We start from the raw sequence: 19,760 nt of genomic DNA on the forward strand, positions 1-19,760 counted from the left end.
CCGTTGTTAGATTTCAAGGAAAATTAACAACTCAATGAAAATTTTCAAGAACAGGCTGCAGAAGCACTAATGAAGCTCATGCAGGACAGAGAATATTACGAAATTCAGAAGGCTCTGTTTCTTGCGCAAATGAACGTAATGCGCGGCAGGAAATGTAGTGAACTCTGTTGCGAAAAATACAGAGCCTTTCCACTATGCGGAGATGGATGACCAACGAAGCTGTACTTGTTGATAATTATATTAGGTTATATACGGTTAATTGCTATATTGATTGAATAAAGACACATGCACATAACTTCGTTTTTGCTATCGTCTGTCATTTTCTTTTTACTTTGTCACCATGGTAACTGTTGCTTTGTGGTCACTGTGATATACCGAAATTGGTTGCCGATGCTTTCGCGCCCACTCCCGCTTCTGTTGGCGAAGGCGATCTTCACGGGCACGCTGTTGTTCTTCATCGGTCACTGTTGTTCTTCATCTGACGTTACGGATCCTTCGGACGACACGCGTTCGGCTATAGAGGCTTCCCGTCGCCTTGGCGCCCATTCACGCTGTTGCTCACGCCGGCGCTCTTTCCATGCACGTTCTGCTTCTTCAGTACGGACTCCGCGCGTCCTGGCCATAGCAAGACCAAAGTAAAACTGCTTATAACGTCGCTAAAGCGATGTGGACGTCAGAAGAAAACGAGGTACTGTCATTGGTGGGTACACAATGATGTTTTATTACTCCGCCATGCTCTCCGGAGCCACGGTGCAGCTTCGCTGCACAGCAGGCTACTGTGGACTTAATTTTGTCGACGTGACTTTTTTCTGCATACCCAGTTGACGCGCGCACTCTTGGTCAGAACCTAGCCATATACGACTTCGCTGTAATATGTTTTATTGCGATAACAATCAAATGGACACTCCAGGCGCATTTATGCCGTCTTCGCCGTCGCCGTGAGGTTCCATTTAATGTCCAATGGCGTTGAAGTCGTCGCCGCGCGCCGTATGCTGTATGTGAGAGTGAACGCGCGCGAGGGGAGCTGACAATCGCGGCTCAATCTGGCGCGCGTGAGGGAGGAGGCGGAGAGCAAACGCGACGTCTTTCGTCACGCGAAAGGCGGTGGAGGGAAAGAGGGAGGGAAGGCGGGCGCCAGTGTGCTCCGGCACCAACTGCACATTTCGTCACCGGGCCCAAGTGGAACTGGCGATCGCGGCTCAACCTCGCTCGCGAAAGGAGGAAGGCGGGGAGGCAGGGAGGCGGTGCGGCTTCTACTCCGAAAGCAACTGCCTACATTGCGCGGTCGCGCGCGCCGTATCTTGAAACCAATCTACTGACCACTCATACCTATGTGCACACTGTGTTTTTGCCGCTGTTTCCGTTGAAGCGATAGACAGCACGAAAGTCACTTCGCTCGCTGTTGCTCCCGCGCTTGCTCACGCCACCAAGTGTCCGCTGTCATCGAGTGTGACGTGTTCATGTTTGCTTGTGCGTGCCGACACCATGCTTGTTAATTAAGTCAGTAAGCGCATGCTTCTAAGTTGATACGACCGATAAAACTACTAACCTCACTTCGTATAGCTGTCTACTAATTTGCTTACGTAAGCGATGCTTCGCCTTTCGGGTGAAACTGTGGCTCTCTTTTAAAACCTTGATTAGCCTTTTCCCTACTTCAAGCCCTTGGACTCTATTTATTTTCATTGATTCAAAATACCCCCAAAGGCCCTCATTATGAAGGTATTACATGGGGGGGGGGGGTCACAGGCACTGGTCATAGATTATACATCATATTAAAGAACAAGACAATATAACAAAAATAATAATACAGGGATACAAAGGTAATATACAAAATAAGTCACAATTATTTCACAGAAAACATTAGTACATATTAGGAGAACATAGGGCAACTGTAATGAAAAGCAAAACAGCAACAAACATCGAAAACACTGTAAAAGTCCCAAGATAATAATAATAAGATTATTTGACAAGTCGTGAGCGAATTAAATCTTGAAACTTAGTCAAGTCAGGTTCCGTGGCAATGTCTGATGGTAAGGCGTTCCACTCAGTTATTGTGCGCGGTAAGAATGAATATGCATAATGGAATGACTGGCAGTTAATGCGTTTGACTTTGTATTGATGGTCACGACGTGGAAAGATAACTTGTGGTGACTGAAAGAAATCATCATGAAGTGATGGATGATGATAAAGCTTATGGAAAAGTGATAGGCGAGAAATTTTACGGCGAAGTGCTAAGGTGTCCAACTCAGCTTTATTCTTTAACGAGGTGACGCTGGTCTAACGTGAATAATCTGAAAAAATGAAACGCGCAGCACGGTTTTGCAAGGCTTCGATGTTACTGATGATATAAGTTTGTTCGGGATCCCAAATGGCAGACGCGTATTCTAGTTTAGGTCGGATTAATGTTGTGTGCGCTAGTTTTTTAACATGCATTGGGGCTTTTTTAAAGTTATGTTTAATAAGTCCGAGAGTACGGTTAGAAGAGACAAGGGTAAGATTAATATGATTATTCCATGATACGTTTGACTGAAGATTGATGCCAAGGTACTTGTAAGTTGTGGCGAGTTCCACAGCGTTGTTATCAAGAGAGTAGGTGGTTGGAATTCGTGGCCTATTGATGAAAGACAATATATCCATCTGTTTATGTAGCCTCTTACGCCGATCCAGTGACCCAAGTTGCCCGCTCTATGCTGGGCCAGTAGGTATGTGCTCGTGGTTGTGATGCCATCGTGGTCGTTCCATCACCATCATTCCAGCTTCGTCATCAGACCCTCGTCATGCCGTCAGCGTCACTCTTTCCTCATTCTATTGTCATGAGTTCAGAAATGTCATCCCATTATCTTCATCCCGTCTTCGGCATCCCACCTTCGTCGTTTCATCGACGTTTCATTGTCGCCATGCAATCGTGATTTTGCTGCCGTTGACATGCCATTGTCATCACTGCGTCGTCGTGATGCAGTGGTCGTCATGCAGTCGTTGTGATAAACGTCGTCATGGTAATCTCGTGGTCGTTTCCTCATTCCAGCTTCATCCTCCGATTTATCATGCCGTCATCGTCAGGCTGTGGTCGTCACGCCATCGTTGTCATAGTCATCTTCATGCAGTCTTGGTCATTTCATCGTCGTCATAAACGTGTCGTCATTCCATTGTTCTCATGCCGTCGTCACCACGCTGCGGTGGTTATACCAACGTCATCATTTCAGAATCGTCATCCCATTGTCGTCATTCCTTCTTCGTCATTTTTAATGTCGTCATTACGACGTCTTCATATAGCCGTCGTCAATGCGTCATGGTCGTGGCCGACTCTGGCGAAGGAGTTTCATAGCAAAGTAGGCTGATCCCGGAGACACCGTATCTCGCACTTAACCGACGCAGTAAAAATCTCCCAATGACCACTACAGATTCTAAGTAAAGGTGTCTTCAGCAACACGGTACATCGCTACATTACTTGAATTCTAAACGTATTCACGTCGACAGTAATTGCGAGGTGACTTCTGTCAAAGTTTGTTATTCTTGGAGCTGTTGCTCAATGTCAGCAAAGGAAGTTCAAACATAAGAAACTGTCTTGAGGAATGCAGGACGCCTGTGCGATGGTTGACTACACATGTATGCAATGCTGGCTTTTTATTGTGCGCAGTGACTTATTACGTGTCTTATTGCGTGTTTGTTCGAGTAAAGTATTTTCTCGCGTTTGTAATAGGTGACAAGGAACATGGAAACTACGTATTATGAGATCTGCATCGCCCACAATCATTATTTCGCGCTGTGAAAATGACATTATTTCAGCATGAAGATTTCCTGGATTAAGTTTGCATCTATGCGCGCTAAACACTGTTACCTCATCAGTTATATATTGCAACAAATATATGCAGCTTACCCTGAGGCAATATGTCCAACCACTTTCACGTCGTGTTTGGTGTCCAGCTCGAGGAAATGAGAAGTCGCTGTTGCAACAGCGACCTGAAGAAAGTGGAGTTAAGACATTTAAGGAACAAACATAAAATGCTGGAATAAACTGTTTGTTTGATTGAAATGTTCAATATGCACCAATAAAGCGACATACAATAATTGAACTAAAAACATTGTTGGCGAAAACTTTCACAAGAGTAGCGTCGTTGGTAACATTTGCTTCATTTCAACCTCTGATGTATTCTAGTTGTCTCAAGCGCTTCTACACCGAAATGGTGCGCCACTTGCACTGATTCATTCCCATGTGGCATGAATCAATGTAGCATTGTGAAAATGATGGCTTTCTTATCAGTCTACTAATGTCACTAAAGATACTGTAAGAAGTGTAAAACTATTTTCTGCTCGTCATACAACGCAGTGCTGGGTGTTTTTTTTCTTTATTTTTATTATTTAATTTTTTATTTTTAAGGCATAGGCTTGTGTGAAGCCACTTGACTGCATTATGTCCAGAAGCACAGTTGCGTTTGTCGAGGCCGTCCACATTTAATTCGAGCTGCCCAGTTGTCTAAGCTATTCTTATGAACTATAATATCTTATCGTGTTGCGCGTGGGCCTTTGAATTTGCCGTAAAAAACAACATTGGGCTGGTTCGCTGGGATTATTTTTTATATGTCAGCCGAGAACCAGCGACAAAACACGCAGGCGAGGAGACAGACTTGGAACAACAGTGTTCTTGTGCTAAATCAAGCACTTCCCCAGCATATTGTTGTTAGCGCTCTTACCTGTCCTTAAGATGCTTGTTCATACTCTCATCGCCTACGTACGCCATATGCTGAGGTCCACCACCTTATGCTGCCTTGAGAGAATGGTATAATATTCTCGATGTCATGTCTGGTATATAGAGAATATTGATAATATCTCCATGTAGATGAGAGCAGTTCTAAACGCTACCAAAGTTATGCACCTGCATCTGTACAGTGTTGGTGTGCCTCGGGCCTGCTTAAGGGTACCGCATATAACGGTACCCTTAAGGCAAGGCACTCGCACCTTACAAGGTACCTTACAAGGCACTCGCACATCATTGAAGTACGTCAGTTGTCAAGACGACGCAGGCCTACCAAGAATATATACGCCATTGTGGCCCTGTTTTTAGGCGTCGGTAGCTTATGTGGAGAGGCTTGCTCCTTGGGAGTCGGAGAGCAGATAATGATGACAGCCCTATTTCGTAAAGTAGAAACTTCACTCCGCGATTTTGAGACGTTTTGAGACCATATGCAAAAGCATCTCGTGCGCGGTTTCAACTACTTCTTTTATTAAGTTGTTTTGCTTCCTTTACCTTGTGACAAAAATTATATTTGCCACATCAATGATGAGATAAACTAAAATGTTTGCGATCGGGCAGCTGGAGCCTTAGCAGATAACTGGTAACTGACTCACCAAAATTAGGTCCGATGGCAAGGGGACCGCTGTGAAGCGTCTCATCTGGCGAGCGATGATTCCCTTGGAGACGACGAGTACAAGAAATGCGGCCAGAGAGAGTAGTGCCGTGGCGAAGTTGCTGTGTGGAATACTCTTCGCCACGTAGTAGACAGTCTGTGGTAGAGCGTAATATCATAACCAGCACTCGGCAAATAGATCATATATCCAGTATAAGGAAACTTGTTTGTAACTTGTCAGCTAAAACTATCCAAAGCGAAAATCTAGAACTGATGGAGCGCATGAGAACCGATGGAGGTCATGTGTATAATGCAATATAGTGATTGTAATTCAATGCTAACAAAATAAAATCGTTATATCATACCTTCCATTTTCAGAGAGCTAATCAGGGGTAGGAGAGGACGCGCAACAGCACTGTCATTAAAATAGGTGACATATGTGACTTTTGATTTCTTTGCCATAAGTAGACATTACCTACCTCGAAACCATTGAAAATAACTGGCAAGACTCCGCGCGCCTTAAGTAACTCACTATAACCGCTTTTCTACGAACCAGTTTCGGTTGCGTTTATAAGGGGGTGCTTCTGTCATGACGGCATAATGCAGAAGATGGTCATGACGGAGCAGAAATTCATGAGGTCTTGGAAATCGCTCAGGCTCACTCGTTGGTCCGCTATGCTGCTACATCGGGTCACGCAACAAGTAGCACCAGACGTCAAAGTATGTGGGAAATCTGTACACGCAGAAGTTACCGCATATGCTGAAGAACGGCGGCAATTAGTATTTCGTGAACGTCGTCCTTCCTGCGAAACATAAGCTGACTAGGATGAGCGCCCTTGTAAACAACCAGACTACTGAACACTGTGAGGTAGCTCAAGACAAACATGACATCACTCACGCGCAAAAGTTTGTACCTTGACATTGTGGCATAGATTAGCATTCTCTTCTCCGGTGCTAGAAGTTACGTGGGGCAGATACGACCATTCATTAATTACTGGTTAAAAGAGCACAGTACGTCTGTCAAAAATGCAGCTTCGACCAGCGTACCCCTACTGCAGCCGACCGTGCGGTTGTTCACCACGTTTCACAAAACCGAAGGTGGTATTCAAACGTAAATGCCACCAAATGGACAAAAGTTTCAATTGATTTGCAGGACAAAGACATTCGGTTTCTGCAGATGAAGTGCAGATGAAGTGCAGATATTTGGTTTCTACAGATGAAGATGAAGCGCCCACTCATGTATCGCGTATATCTATGCTTGCTAATATATGTGAATACGTCGATAAACTCTTCAGTTGTGATTTCAGCGCTAATCGTGCTGGTCATTTTATCTAGCAGTTTTTGTTTTATGGGCGTGGTTTTATATCCGATTGGAGGTACAGCCAGTCTTTGCTGCATTTCACAAGACGCGTGATTTCGTGATGTTACATATGCGTTCTACATAGGCTTTCAGGCGTACTTGTATTGGACCGTACTACACATCTTTAACATTTCCGCCAGTTGAACAAGAATTATTGAAATAGGTTTCTGTGAAACAATAACGGCTGTGTTCCTTTTCCCGGACTGACGAGTCTGATGAGCGCTGTCTTCGATATATAGAGAAGTGGACCATGCTGTAATTTACTCTTTTTACGATTCATTTCGGGACAGCAGGAGCATGGTGAGATTCTACTTGCACGTGCGACGTTCTTTAAGTGACAGCGTTCGCGTGTGGACGTGAATGCGTACATGTGTGTTTTTGTCTGCGTCTGTGTGTGTGCGCGCAGTGCACACGATTGTGCCTGTTGTGCTAAGCAGCATGCAAGCGCCGCGTCGTTTTTGCTCGCTCTTCCTGATGTGACGTCACACTAACCTTTGTCGCATATATGACCGCTGTTTTCATGAAGCACCATTTTCTGAACTGATCTGTGCATGTACATTTTGCTTAACTGTTGTCGCAGTAGGAACTTCCTGTGATTTTTTTGTACCAGCGGCGAAGAGAAAATCTGTCCATTAGACACACCTATATCAATGATGGCCGCTTAAAGCCATTACATGCTCCTTCGCAGTATCATTTGCTAAATATATTTTGCTCAATACTATTGTCATTGAAGGCGGCAAGACACAGCGTTAAAGTCGCTTCGTACGTTTGACAAAAGCAACCGTTGCTGTTAACCTTGACCTTATTTTGCTCACCAGTGGAGTATCAAAAAGGCCTTTGCTCGATTGGACGCCGCTTCCGAAAACGGACGGTAGCTGACTGACAATGACCATGATTGCACAGCCTGTCAGAAATCCCTCGGCCATTACGGGAGATATGATGGCTGCCAACCGGTCCAACCGAAACAGCCACAAGGCTACCTGCGAACACAAACACCACTATTGCAACAACGGAAAAACTCCAGCCGAGACTATTCTTCCTGTGCTCTTTAGCCATTATTTCACATTTATTTGACAACAACAGCCAATAAAAATAAAGGTCCGTGCCCTCGCTAAAATAGAGCAACATGTTCACATGCTTTCTGTCGGAAAAGCTGTACAGCATTGCACATTTTCCCACTAACAAGCGCTGGCACCATTGACTTAACCCTTTTCAAATATTTTTTTAAAGATAAATATGTATGATGCTAGGTAAAGTTTTGCGTTTTTGTGTAAATATTCACAAAATCTTTCTGATTTTCAAGTTGTTTAAATGTAAATTATATTGTTTTATTACATGCTGTTGCATATTTTGTATATCTTTTCGATTCGTAACTTCTTTGGTTTGGTGCTCTTCGCCTCTGTAATGTTCAAACCGTAAGAGTATTATTCTATAGATAAATGAATGGGAGCAAATAAACAAACAAATCGATGTCTAACACAAGACACTCGTTGTCTGAAGTTTGACTTATTTGTAGCGAGAGCTACATTGGCTGCATTCTCGCCGTTTCGCTGTGGCCGGTGGCAGCGCATCTGGCATGACGTCAGAGGAGGAGCCGGTGAAACCGCGTTGCGACAAGAGAGGAGGAGCCGGCGTTGCATCGTATATATAGAAGAGGCGGCTCGGTGGGATTTGTCGGCAGATATGGAAAGTGAGTCGGAGAGACTGAAAGAAGCCAGGCTGTGTCGTCGGAACGAAACCAACAGGAGGCAGCGAGCCGAGGAGATGGAGGAAGAACGAGCCGCACGCCTCGAGAAGCGTCGTAAGTACAAAACGGCCAGGCTAGTGGATTCAGTTGAGGATAGCACCTGAAACGTGTTCAAATCACTGGACGACAACCCCTTATCCTCCCACCTTACCGACCATCGGGCCGTTTGTGTGGTTATTGAGAAACAACTAGATGAAGACTTTCAAAATAAATGCGTTACACTTTAAAAATGTCTAGTCTTTAATGTAACCATAACTTAACGAGAGGTAGCAGCCAAACCTAAACACTCAGACGTACGAAGCTAAACGGTAAACGTGTAACCGTAGAGAGAACCAAGCTAAACAATAAGGTTAACCGTACCTCTCACTACGCACACTCAGTCATAACTGAGTTAAGCCACAGTCAATTTTTTATCTGCTTTATGATTACCTGCGCCCTGATGCTGACTACTCTTTTTTCTATCTTTGTTCCAATAATGTTCACATTGCGTGGGTGATTTTTGAATGAATATTTCTCTTCAGAAATTGTTCACAACTATACTTTCAAATTCTCCGATTTCTGTGAGGTTCATAGAGATGACTTCAGTGCCCAATTTAGTGAACCATTTGATTGCTGAACGGTGTCTCCTTTTTTAAACGTAATCTTTTTTTCAATAAATTTAATGTTGCGTCGAACTTCTCGACACATTTCATGTCAATATGTCTGGTATCATGATAGACCATGCAAAGAACTAAACGTCAAAAATTAACAAAAGTAAATGTGCTGCAGTTGTGAAGAAAGAGCACGGGGTGGTCAAGGCAGTAAACTACATTAGTCCAAGCATTCATAATTCATTAGACATTTTCAAATGCACGAGAAACTACGAAAGAAGCAGAAATGCAAGAATTTTGCCATACTACAGTGTCACTATCGTTTCTATGGAGGAATGATCGATGTACGAGTAGACTCCGTGTGCATGAACTCAACGAATGGTTCTGCTGATGGTACTTCTCGAAGCTCTCGAAGATTTGCAAGACAAAAACTGTATCTGAAAGAGCGACGCGGTTTTATTTTAGCTTGATCGCGATTCCTGTGGAGCTAAGCTATAATTTATGCACAGCACGTAGAAAAAAAAACGGTAAGACCACTGATGGCTGCCGTGTGTTTTGCTCACAACCATGTGTACAGTGGCCTTCTGTATGCCGTGTACATAAATTAGGCCTTGAGGCTTAAATATAAGATATATTCAATAGAAACTTTTAGCTTATTTCGGAAAACGAGTCTGCACAAAAGATTGCACGAAAATCGCCTTCTTCTATCCTGGTTTTTTTAATGGAGGTCTTTTATTGCTTTCTTTCGCTAGTTTACGTAATTGTGCTATATATAGATGCAGCGGAATCGGCGGCTTTCCCAGAATTTTGAGGAAAACTTAAACTATTCAAGGGATACTAAACATAAACACTACATCAGTTTAATCTGAGAATGGGCTAGTTCAGAAATCAAGTTACGTGACTTCGTAGTAATAGAATACGAACAGCAAATTTCATTTTCTTGAATTTCGCGCGGAAAAGCAAGCGCTCCTACGTAAATGTGACGTCACAGACCGCGAAGTAATTTTCCCGGTATTTCAGCCGTCGCGGCTGAGTAAAACTTTCTCAAACTTGCGGAGTCGAGTCTTTGGACTTCTGCACTAGGATACGAAATTCTCTACCGTGACCGCCAAGAAAACAAGCAGTCTCGAGCAGACACCGCCAGAATTCATGACGTCACGTCAAGCCTATGCAAGAAACTTTGTTATTGCGTTTCTTTCTCGCTAAGCGAACCTGTTTTGCGGAAGGGTAATTTACTTATGCAGTTACAATTATTTTCCTGTATCAACTTTATAAAGAACTAAGATAAGAGTAACGATTTGCGCACATAATGGACAAGGTCATTCTTCTCATCAATGCTCATTAGGGAATAATTAAAATACGTAAAACTAATTTAAAACATGATTAAAAACAGCATTTAGGATTGTGTGCAGATAATGGCATTCTGCTCTGAATCTTTATTTGGAAAAAAGATTTTTCCATTTGGCACCGGTATCTCACCTGAATGATGCCACTCATTAATGTAAGTGTAATGGCCACTTCAGTCCCCGATTGTTCAGTGTATAGCTGGGCTTCAGCACCGTCTGAGGCCGTCGCGTTCTCCGAGACAATGCCGTATTTTTGGACCACCACTCCTGTCATGAGTGCTGTTACAGGAAACATGCCTGCGAAAAGTGTTTGAGAGGGAGGTGTAAAGTTCTAAAGGCACTGAGTTACTCTGCACCCGAATTATTGTATTCCGTCTTTCATTTTACAGCTTGCTGCAGTACTTGCGCACATTATTTTTCATTTCGTGACATAGTGTCGCGTAAGGTGGTTTTCTCTGTCTTCATTTAGGCCTATACCATATTGGCATAACTTGAATACGAAGAAATTTCAATGCGAAGCATCTTAAGAGGTTGTGCATATTGTTATTCCTGTAGTCTCATTAACTGTGTTAGTTAAGAGGACATGGAGTAAACTGGGAACTATCTTTCGAACATTAGTTTGTGCAACAATGCTTGTTACTGGCTCGATTTAATTGCGTTCTGTTAGATGACGAAAGTAAAATATTATGGCACTTTCATAGCTCAAACCATTCTTTCAAGCACAGACATACGTTTCATTCACACACGTACCCATCGATACATAAGGTGAACTGCCCATAATAACGTAGATAATTGCGGGATAGAGTGAACTGTACAGGCCCAAAACTGGATCTACTCCGGCTATAATGGCGGACACTAGACCTGTAACGAGAAGGAACCGAGAAACAGAAAATATTTAGTGCTGGTACTGTAATTTTCTCACATATTCAGGACAAAAATGATGAAGAGACACAGTATGGCTTGTGAAAACGTCAAAATGTGCGGTCACATTTCTACACTCGCGACGATACAAGTCTGGGCTTCGATATATCCAAGTGAAAATTTCCCGCGGATTTGTCCTATGCGGTTCAAAAATTTTGCTCACACTAACAAGAAATAGAGATAGTTGGTACTTAGATAAGCTATCTATAATTATACATACAAACGAATGTGAAACGTTCCACTTTTACTAAGTAAGATGACAACTCAAGTTTTTCTCTACGAAAACGAGTTCGTGTGAGATTGTAGAATAGGTGCTCTTTAGTATGTCTTCAGAAAATACATCATTCGATAAGCGCACATAGACTGTGTTTGCTACCCTGATCGATGCGCTGGAGCAAATGCATTATACGCAATCTTGAATGAAACACTTAAACTTAATTTAAACAATTATAAAAGCTTCGCTGCGGTTTTTTCAATGTTTAACTCACTCAAATGTTCCCAAATAGACAAAATATTTGCCTTTATGTTTAGTATGCAATTATGAGCGTACCGTACAGTCCTTCCTTAGTACGCACCTTGTCATTTAATTCTGCTATATAGCTATGGGCTGTTATATAAAGTAACCAGACGGTACTCAACATAAATCATAAACAACTGTGCACATTTTTTCTCTCACCTTGTGGTACGTGAAGAACAGCGACTGAAAGCCCGGCGAGGACGTCGGGCAGAAGGAACATACGGAGGTTGTAGCTTCTGATCCATGCTATGCACGGAAAGAGTCCCAGCAGGAACGACGGGACGCCGAGGAACGCAGACTGGCACGCTTTTGCGACTCTGTCACCGAACGAAGTAGCGTTCTGTGGCTCTGATTCCGACACAGCAATAGCGTCGGTTGTGAGCGCCTTTCGGTCTACGATGACTCTGGCGTCGGCCGGTAATGTCAGAGCTGGAAAGGTGGGCACGCGTTCCAGTTTGCTACTCATGGCTGATTGATGCTGAATCACTGTCAATCCTTGCAATCCGCACACATTTGCTAGAAATTACCGTTTCTCCTGAACAATAAAAAACCTGGCCAACGTTCAGTCCAGTATGAAAATTCCACACATGAAAACCACGCGGCGGGAACGTCTTGAAAACGAAGTGACCAAGATTTTGCTGCGGCTCGTCCTATAGGTAACTTGCGGTGCGGAAAACTCCTATGATGTCCTAATGCGGGGCTTCGGAGGTTCAAAATTTCTTAGAGCAAAGGAATAGTGCGCAGTTTATAACTACAATGCAGGTGTGCACTTGCCTTCAACTGGCAAAACATTTTTCAACTACTACTACAAGCCTCGTCGTCAAACACTTGCGCGTTTTTGCTGTTCACTGAGTGAAGCAATCAAAAATCATAAAACGCGTACGTGAAAGGTCATATAAAGCGAAACATATGGCTCTACTTCAAGCGAAGCTGGAAAGAACGCATCGCAGAGCTTCCGCTTGTGACTGTTGTTGGGTTATGCTTGCACGCTTTGGTTCTCCCTCACAGAAGAACACGTGTCTTTAATAAAGCACTCTAGGTGGCGCAAGTAACAAAGCCTTCATGGGAAGTGACCTCGGGCTCTTTTAAAGGCTGTGTACGCGGCAGTCCTTTTATCATTCGAGGTGACTTATGTGATACGTGAGAAACAAGGTCAGTGTTGAAGAATACTTCTGCGGCACACGTGTTCACAATCCTTTATCGTTCATTGACTTTTCCAAGGCTCCTTCACTGTGTTCGCTCTTGGCTTCTGACAGTCCGACAAGCTAAGTGCAGTGCCTAAGAAAAACATGATCGATATACAAATATACGCGTATGTATGCCATTTTTATTAAAGAAAATGACTTCCTTTCTCGTATAAAAAGCTTTTCTTCGTAGCAAAATTTAGCATAGATTTTTCTGAAATGAACAAAACGTAGCTTCTGCATTGAATGGTGCCACTGTTCACTGCTTTTCGAGCAGGTTAGAGATTGGTGAACTATTTATGAGCATTAGACTTCACTAACAAAAACGAAACGTTTTTGCCAAAATATTCTTTTTGCCGCATTAACGACTAAGGATAGTAAAAGCTTCTCGAGGAACAATTAGGTGGCAATATTTCTAGCGTTATGGAGGAGTAACAAAAAGTAGGTGACAGAAGATAATTCAGTGCATATCTTATAATAAATACCACGGGTGACATTACCTCATAACTAATTTAGAAAATGGCCTCTATGTGTTGAGGCCCGTGTCGTAAAGACGTTCGTGCGGCTGAGCGAACTAGTAGAAACGTCGATTGGGCAAGTAATTATGGATGCACGAAATTATACAAACACTCCTCAAATGTTTCAGGAAACCAACCGTCAATGATCCATATGCACCTAGAAGGCAATCACATGAAAGTTGTGGCTGATTTCAAGAATTATCCTTCTAGCTTAATGCATGAAACAAATACGATAATCACTGATAGAGATTTTCAAGGCCTTCAAATGTTATTTCGAGTATACCGTGGTATAGTATCTCAGCTCTGTTGTCACGTTGTGATGAAGACGCTGATGATTTTTGACAGAATATCTTCGTTGTCACAAGACTGTTTACAGAATTCCAAACCACGACAATCCACCAGTGAATGATACCTTGAGGCATGCGCCAATTCCACAGCGTCAGTAGTAGATGCCACACACGCAAGAGGTTGGTTTGCACTACGTGAACACAAAGCTGATTATTTCTCACTTAAGATAACACATAACCCCAGGAATAGACTACACTTCTCTGGAGCACGTGCTCGAACTGTTTTCACAACAGCGCCGCTGCAGGGTGAACCGGAATGAAGCCAGAGACAGCTGCACAACCACTTCAAACGCACCTGTGTCGGTCCGGAAAGCTTGAATGTGTGCCTCGGTACCGGAGGTGTTTTGACAGAACCACGTGTTCATTTCCTCCTCTCGAATGCGCCGTTCGTCAATTCCAAGGACGACTTATGCAATGCGCTTGGCAACAACCTGCTGAGCCTTCAGCAAAACGCGAAATGATCAAGCAGTCCTGCTTGTCCACGTCAAATATGGCGCTGATATATTCTAAATAGCCTATCCTCGTTCTTTTTTCCTTGTTGTGTTCTGGGAAAGCGCGCCACGAAGTATATAGCGCGATATATCCAAGCTAAGATAGAGCTTTTGATGTCGCTCAAGCTTGGCATAGGAAACCGCTATATAGCGAGCATCATAACTGCTAATAAAAGGTTTCCAGAAAAACGTCTACCTGGTGTTTTTGGATGTGCGTAAATTTGCTTCACCCCCGTCATCTACCTACTGATATTCCACCACGAAAACATTTGCTCGTGACAAACGAAAACGTCGTGTGGGCACTGGGCGTAAACTTAAAACCCCTTTTACTTAACGCTGTCGCGTTAAAAGGCACGTGTTGAAGATTTTCTTTAGAATCATCCACGTAGATTCCGCGAGCACGTTAACGCCGGGCGCTCGGCGTGGCACGCTTGCTGGGAACTCAAAGGATCAAACACGTGAGCCCTTTCATTGCGCGACAGCATTAACCGTAAGAGAACTGCCTAACTCGACTTGGCGTTAAAGGCCCCGTGTTCCAGAAAATCCTGTGTGGGTGTTCGCATTGGCGGCGCTGTCCATGAACGGAAATTTGTGTGAATAGTTAGGTATATATATATGGACCACGCCTTGCTGTTTGACCAGCGGTATATGCGGGTTATATTAACTTATATATTTATAATATATTATTATATATTATATTATTGTATTATATATATTATATTATTAGTATTGTTATATTATATTATTGCATCACTAAAGTTGCTCATACCTTGTCTTACATTCTTGACTAAGTTATTTCTCGGAATTTTGAGAATGAAGGCCCACAAACAAATTTCATGAAACAGACCACCAACCGCGCATGCCTTTTATGTTAAATTTTCTGAGACTGAAATTTTAAAATTTCGAAAAAGAACGGATACCTGGAAATGATGTAATTTTTTTTGGCGCGGTTGTGCATGACCTACGGGATCTGCCCATGCAGGAGGCCGAGTTTCTGCACGAAAGCTCAACTTCGAGCATAGCGCTCGCCGCCAGCGTTTCCCGGTAAACATTAGGGTTCCATAAGCTGCAGTAGCTGCAAAGTGGGAGAAGCAGTCAGGGATATTTGAATACCATTGCGTTACACTCTTGAAGCGAAGTGGAAGCGTCCTCCAAGTTTTTTATCTTTCTTACTTCGTCCTGAAAATTATTGCTCCCAGAAACGCAGAAACGTAGCCAAATTTATGTGCATCACATAACGTTTGGCACACTTTCTCATGCGCTTTCGAGCTACTTAGGCGCAAACCATAACTTCTGTGCGTGAAAGTTGCCACTCAAGTAGCAGCTTATGCACTTCCCGCGTTAAATGTATAAAGTTCTTCGTAGATGTATGACAATTTGGCAGCTGATACATGACGGAGAGCGAAACTGTGTAATCGAGTTTTCAAACCCTTCGTAAGTACTTGGGGCGTGTTTGCTGGCTCAAGGTCTGCTCAAGCGCAGCAACTGCTGTTGATGGCTTGAATGCAGGGTGCGTTGCCGCACCATGGCCTCTCACCCACGCCACTATACATACTCCTTGCTGACCTCCAACGTGAATTCAGTATAACATGACGTGAGAATCAAAAGTTACCGATTACTAGTTAAACATTAACGAAAACGCGCATCTAAGGTACCGTGTGTTCAAATGCGATATACGCAAGAAAACGAAAACTGTTGCGGAAGTTCCCCGTTACACTGTAAAAAAAATCCGTCATTATACCGATGAATTTTACGGACGTTTCACCCGTAATAATAAAGTGGCTGCACTGTTCTGTACGGAACAGACAGAATTCCGTATTTTTGTTATGTGAACATCCCTTTTTTTGCCAGGAAAGCTATGCACGCTCTCTGAATGAACGCTTGTACTCATATATATTCATCTGAAATTTCTTATTGAAAATTCAAACTGTACGCATTATGTGAGACCTACAATGTGCGAGAGCTATAGTTTTCTGCCAAAAGTTGCAATAATCATCGTATATTTAAATATATGTTTTCCCACGCTCTATTCCAGTCGCGGTTGGCCACGCACACGGGCCGTGTGGCGATTATTATATGCTCAAATGTATGCGTGGACTTGCAGTGTTTTCACATTTTTTGGTGTCAGCGTTTTCCAATTTATAATACAATATATATGCTTAAGTGAACAAAGAGCGGTGTGCATACGTGCCCATGTAAACAAACTTTTGAGATCACGTGCTGGTGCAAACTATCAATCAGTACTGAAACGCAGCGAGTCGTATAATGACCGTAATTGCGTTAGATTTAGTAACAAATGTTCACGAAGAGAATTGGCGGCCTATAGATCCAAGCACTACGGCCACATGAAATTTTCGAATGCCAGAAACTACCCAAGGGTAAAATGGCGTTACTGAACTGTACATAAGTTGCATATGATTTGAACCTCCCCAAATTAGCTCAAAATACCTCATCTTTGTCAATAACTGTCCATTCATTGAGACCACGATTACGGTTAATCTGCACCGTTCTTGTGATGTCAATGCTTACGGTAAGATGTAATCGCAAGCATTTGGCGCACTTCATCTTGAAACAAGACCGGCGAGCACGCACGTTCTTGTACGGCACAATAAAGTTCGCGAACATGCACCGATATGCACCCTGTGCCAAAACCGCCTAGTGCCGTGTTGGCTTAGCGATTCACTCTTTGTTTCTTTTTTTGACCCAACATGCGACACCGTTTGTTTCATGAGCTTTATTCTACCATTAGGAAAATGTTATGACACAACTCATTAATTACCCGTTCATTACAGGCACCAACCAGCCGAAATTAACATTATACTAGACACATTGTAGTAAACTGCATTGCAACACTGGGGTTTGCCATCCTCAGTAGGTAATCAGACGGTCGTGTGGTTAACCTGCCTGCTTTTCCTCTCCTTGCTTTCCATATCTCTTTGTACAAAATGCAATACCTTGTCGGAGAGAGAGCGTTATCCTCTTTCAGAGTTAAATTATTTGTCGAGCAATAATTTTACTGCTCCAGCTTATGTAGCTTAAGGTAGATAACGAAAACGATTCTGATTTCTAATGCCAGAAACAACCCAAGAGTAAAATGGTTTTACTGAACTGTACAGAAGTTGCCTATGATTTCCACATCCCCAAAATAGTTTAAGATATCTCATCTGTCAATAACTGTCCGTTCATTGACAGACCATGATTACATGGTCTGCCCCTGCTGCCCACACATCGGGCAGCAGTGGCGCCAACTTGTTCATCGGCCCCGTTCTCATCACTTTTCATACGTAGGATCATCGAAATTCTGGGCACCGACGGCGCAATCCTCCACCGTCAAGCTACCGGCTGCATTATTGCCTTCCGCAACACGTGTGACCAATTCCCCGGAACCTCCCCTTCAATTCGCCTTTAAAAGCGAACACCGTGCTGGCCAGCTTCACACATCGGGCGGCAGTGGCGGCAACTCCTTCGTCGGCCCCGTTCTCATCACTTGTCATACGCAGATTGGTTATGATTTGAATCCAACCTGTACTTCTTGTCATTTCTGTTGCTGCCCCTGCTGCCCATATTGCTGTGATTGCTATCATGGCAACCGACACTTGTCTTTCGTGTTGTGAAGAACTTTCATATGATGAGGAAGCTATGAAATGTGTTAAATGTTGTCAATACTACAACCTAGGCAAATGTTCTGGCATAAGTGAACGCGCGTTTAAGACGAAGAAATGAAGAAGCAAAGAACACATTAAAGTGTCCAACATGTCGCATGTCCACTTCGCGCAAAGTGCAAAGTAGCAACGACCTACCTGCAACTATCACTAAACAACTTGCTGCAATTAGTGGCAGTCTGGTAACTCTTACTGCCAAAGTGGAAAACTTGTCGAACCTAAAGGAAACTGTCGGTAACATTGAAAAGTTTGTTCAACATGTGTCAGACAAGTATGATGCTCTCACACAAACTTCTGACAGACATGAGGGGCAGATCGAGAACCTTAGCAAGAGAGTTGAAGTCTTAGAGACGTACTATGACAACAATGAAGTTACAAGGCTAACTAAAGAACTAAACGAATTGCAGCAATACAGTAGGCGTCACAACATGGACATTCACGGTATACCTTTCACTGAAAAAGAAAACCTTCTTGGAAAAACTAACAATCTTGCTCATAAACTCGAACTCCCCCTGCTCAATGAGCGTGATGTGGATGGTTGGCATCGCCTACCAGCACCTATGAGCAAAGTGCCAAGGTGTTAACGTTTTCCCGCCAATCTTTGAAAGTAAATTGGCTTGCAAAGCGTGAAGTTGTGAAGAAATATGATAAACACATTTCCTTTTTCGATAACCTGAGGACATTGAAGAGAAAGCTTTTATGGCTTACCAAAACAAGAGCACGCGAACAAGGCTACCACTTTTCGTGGTGTTCAAATGGAAAGGTCTTTGTAAGGAAAGAACCTGGCACAAGTGTAATAAGGATTGCCTCTGAACAAGACCTTGAGGTAATTGCTTCAGTTGGTTTGTTTGTTTTGTTGTTGCTGTTGTTTTTAACCCTTACGATGTATTATACTAGCGACTCCCTCACCCCGTTAATAAATGAAAACATCTATTGTAAATCTCTTTCCTTGTATCCTTTAAATGCACAAAGCCTCAGAAATAAGATTGATGAAATTGAGGCTGATCTCGAGCTCATAACAGGTCGCTTTGACATAATTGGATTTACGGAAACATGGTATACATCGAATAGCGATGTTATACAGTTAACAGGTTATGACAACGTCTCTGTATTTAGGAAAGAAAAACGTGGTGGCGGCGTATCTTTGTATAAAAAACAAGACATTAACTATGGGGTTCTTCCGGACTTCACCGTAGTTTGTGATGTTTTTGAAACAGTTGGTGTGACTAATCAGAATACGATTATACTTCTCACATTCTGACCCCCTGACGGATTAGTTAACGCTTTTCTTACTTACATTGAGTCCTTTCTCATATGCTACCTTCACTAAACGGCGTGTTATTATATTTGGTGACATGAATATTGATTTATTAAGAATAAATGCTGGCCAGGTGCACCTGCTTGAGTTCATGTTATCATATGGGTGTGAAAATATTACAGACAAGCCGACAAGAATCAGTCAACACTCCGAAACGCTCATAGACTTATGCTTTACTAATTTACCTTCAAATAAAATAACATCCGGTGTAATTTTGACGAGCTTAAGTGATCACCTTCCTTTTTTTGCCTTCTTTTCCTTGGTGAAAAAAATGGATAGAACTAAATTCCTTCGACGAATGATCAATGAAAATAACATTGCGCAGTTTCATTCACTGATGGCAGACGCAGTCTGGGATGATATATATAGTGAAAGTAACCCGTGTAACGCATATGACATTTTTTTTAGAGAAAG

General features: G+C 42.9%; 1 protein-coding gene across 1 annotated transcript in view; it reads right to left on the reverse strand.

Annotated features, from left to right (window-relative positions):
- Positions 1–19,760, reverse strand: part of LOC119465169 (sulfate transporter-like) — a 215,725-nt gene that overhangs the window by 142,074 nt on the left and 53,891 nt on the right. The window contains exons 3-8 of the mRNA XM_037725964.2: positions 11,986–12,255; positions 11,139–11,249; positions 10,522–10,685; positions 7,521–7,685; positions 5,347–5,502; positions 3,878–3,960 (exon numbers count right to left, since the gene is read on the reverse strand). Coding sequence (XP_037581892.2) covers positions 3,878–3,960; positions 5,347–5,502; positions 7,521–7,685; positions 10,522–10,685; positions 11,139–11,249; positions 11,986–12,255 — 949 coding nt within the window. The remainder of the gene's footprint in view (positions 1–3,877; positions 3,961–5,346; positions 5,503–7,520; positions 7,686–10,521; positions 10,686–11,138; positions 11,250–11,985; positions 12,256–19,760) is intronic.

This window comes from Dermacentor silvarum, chromosome 9 (assembly GCF_013339745.2).
Source record: "Dermacentor silvarum isolate Dsil-2018 chromosome 9, BIME_Dsil_1.4, whole genome shotgun sequence".
NCBI lineage: Eukaryota > Metazoa > Arthropoda > Arachnida > Ixodida > Ixodidae > Dermacentor > Dermacentor silvarum.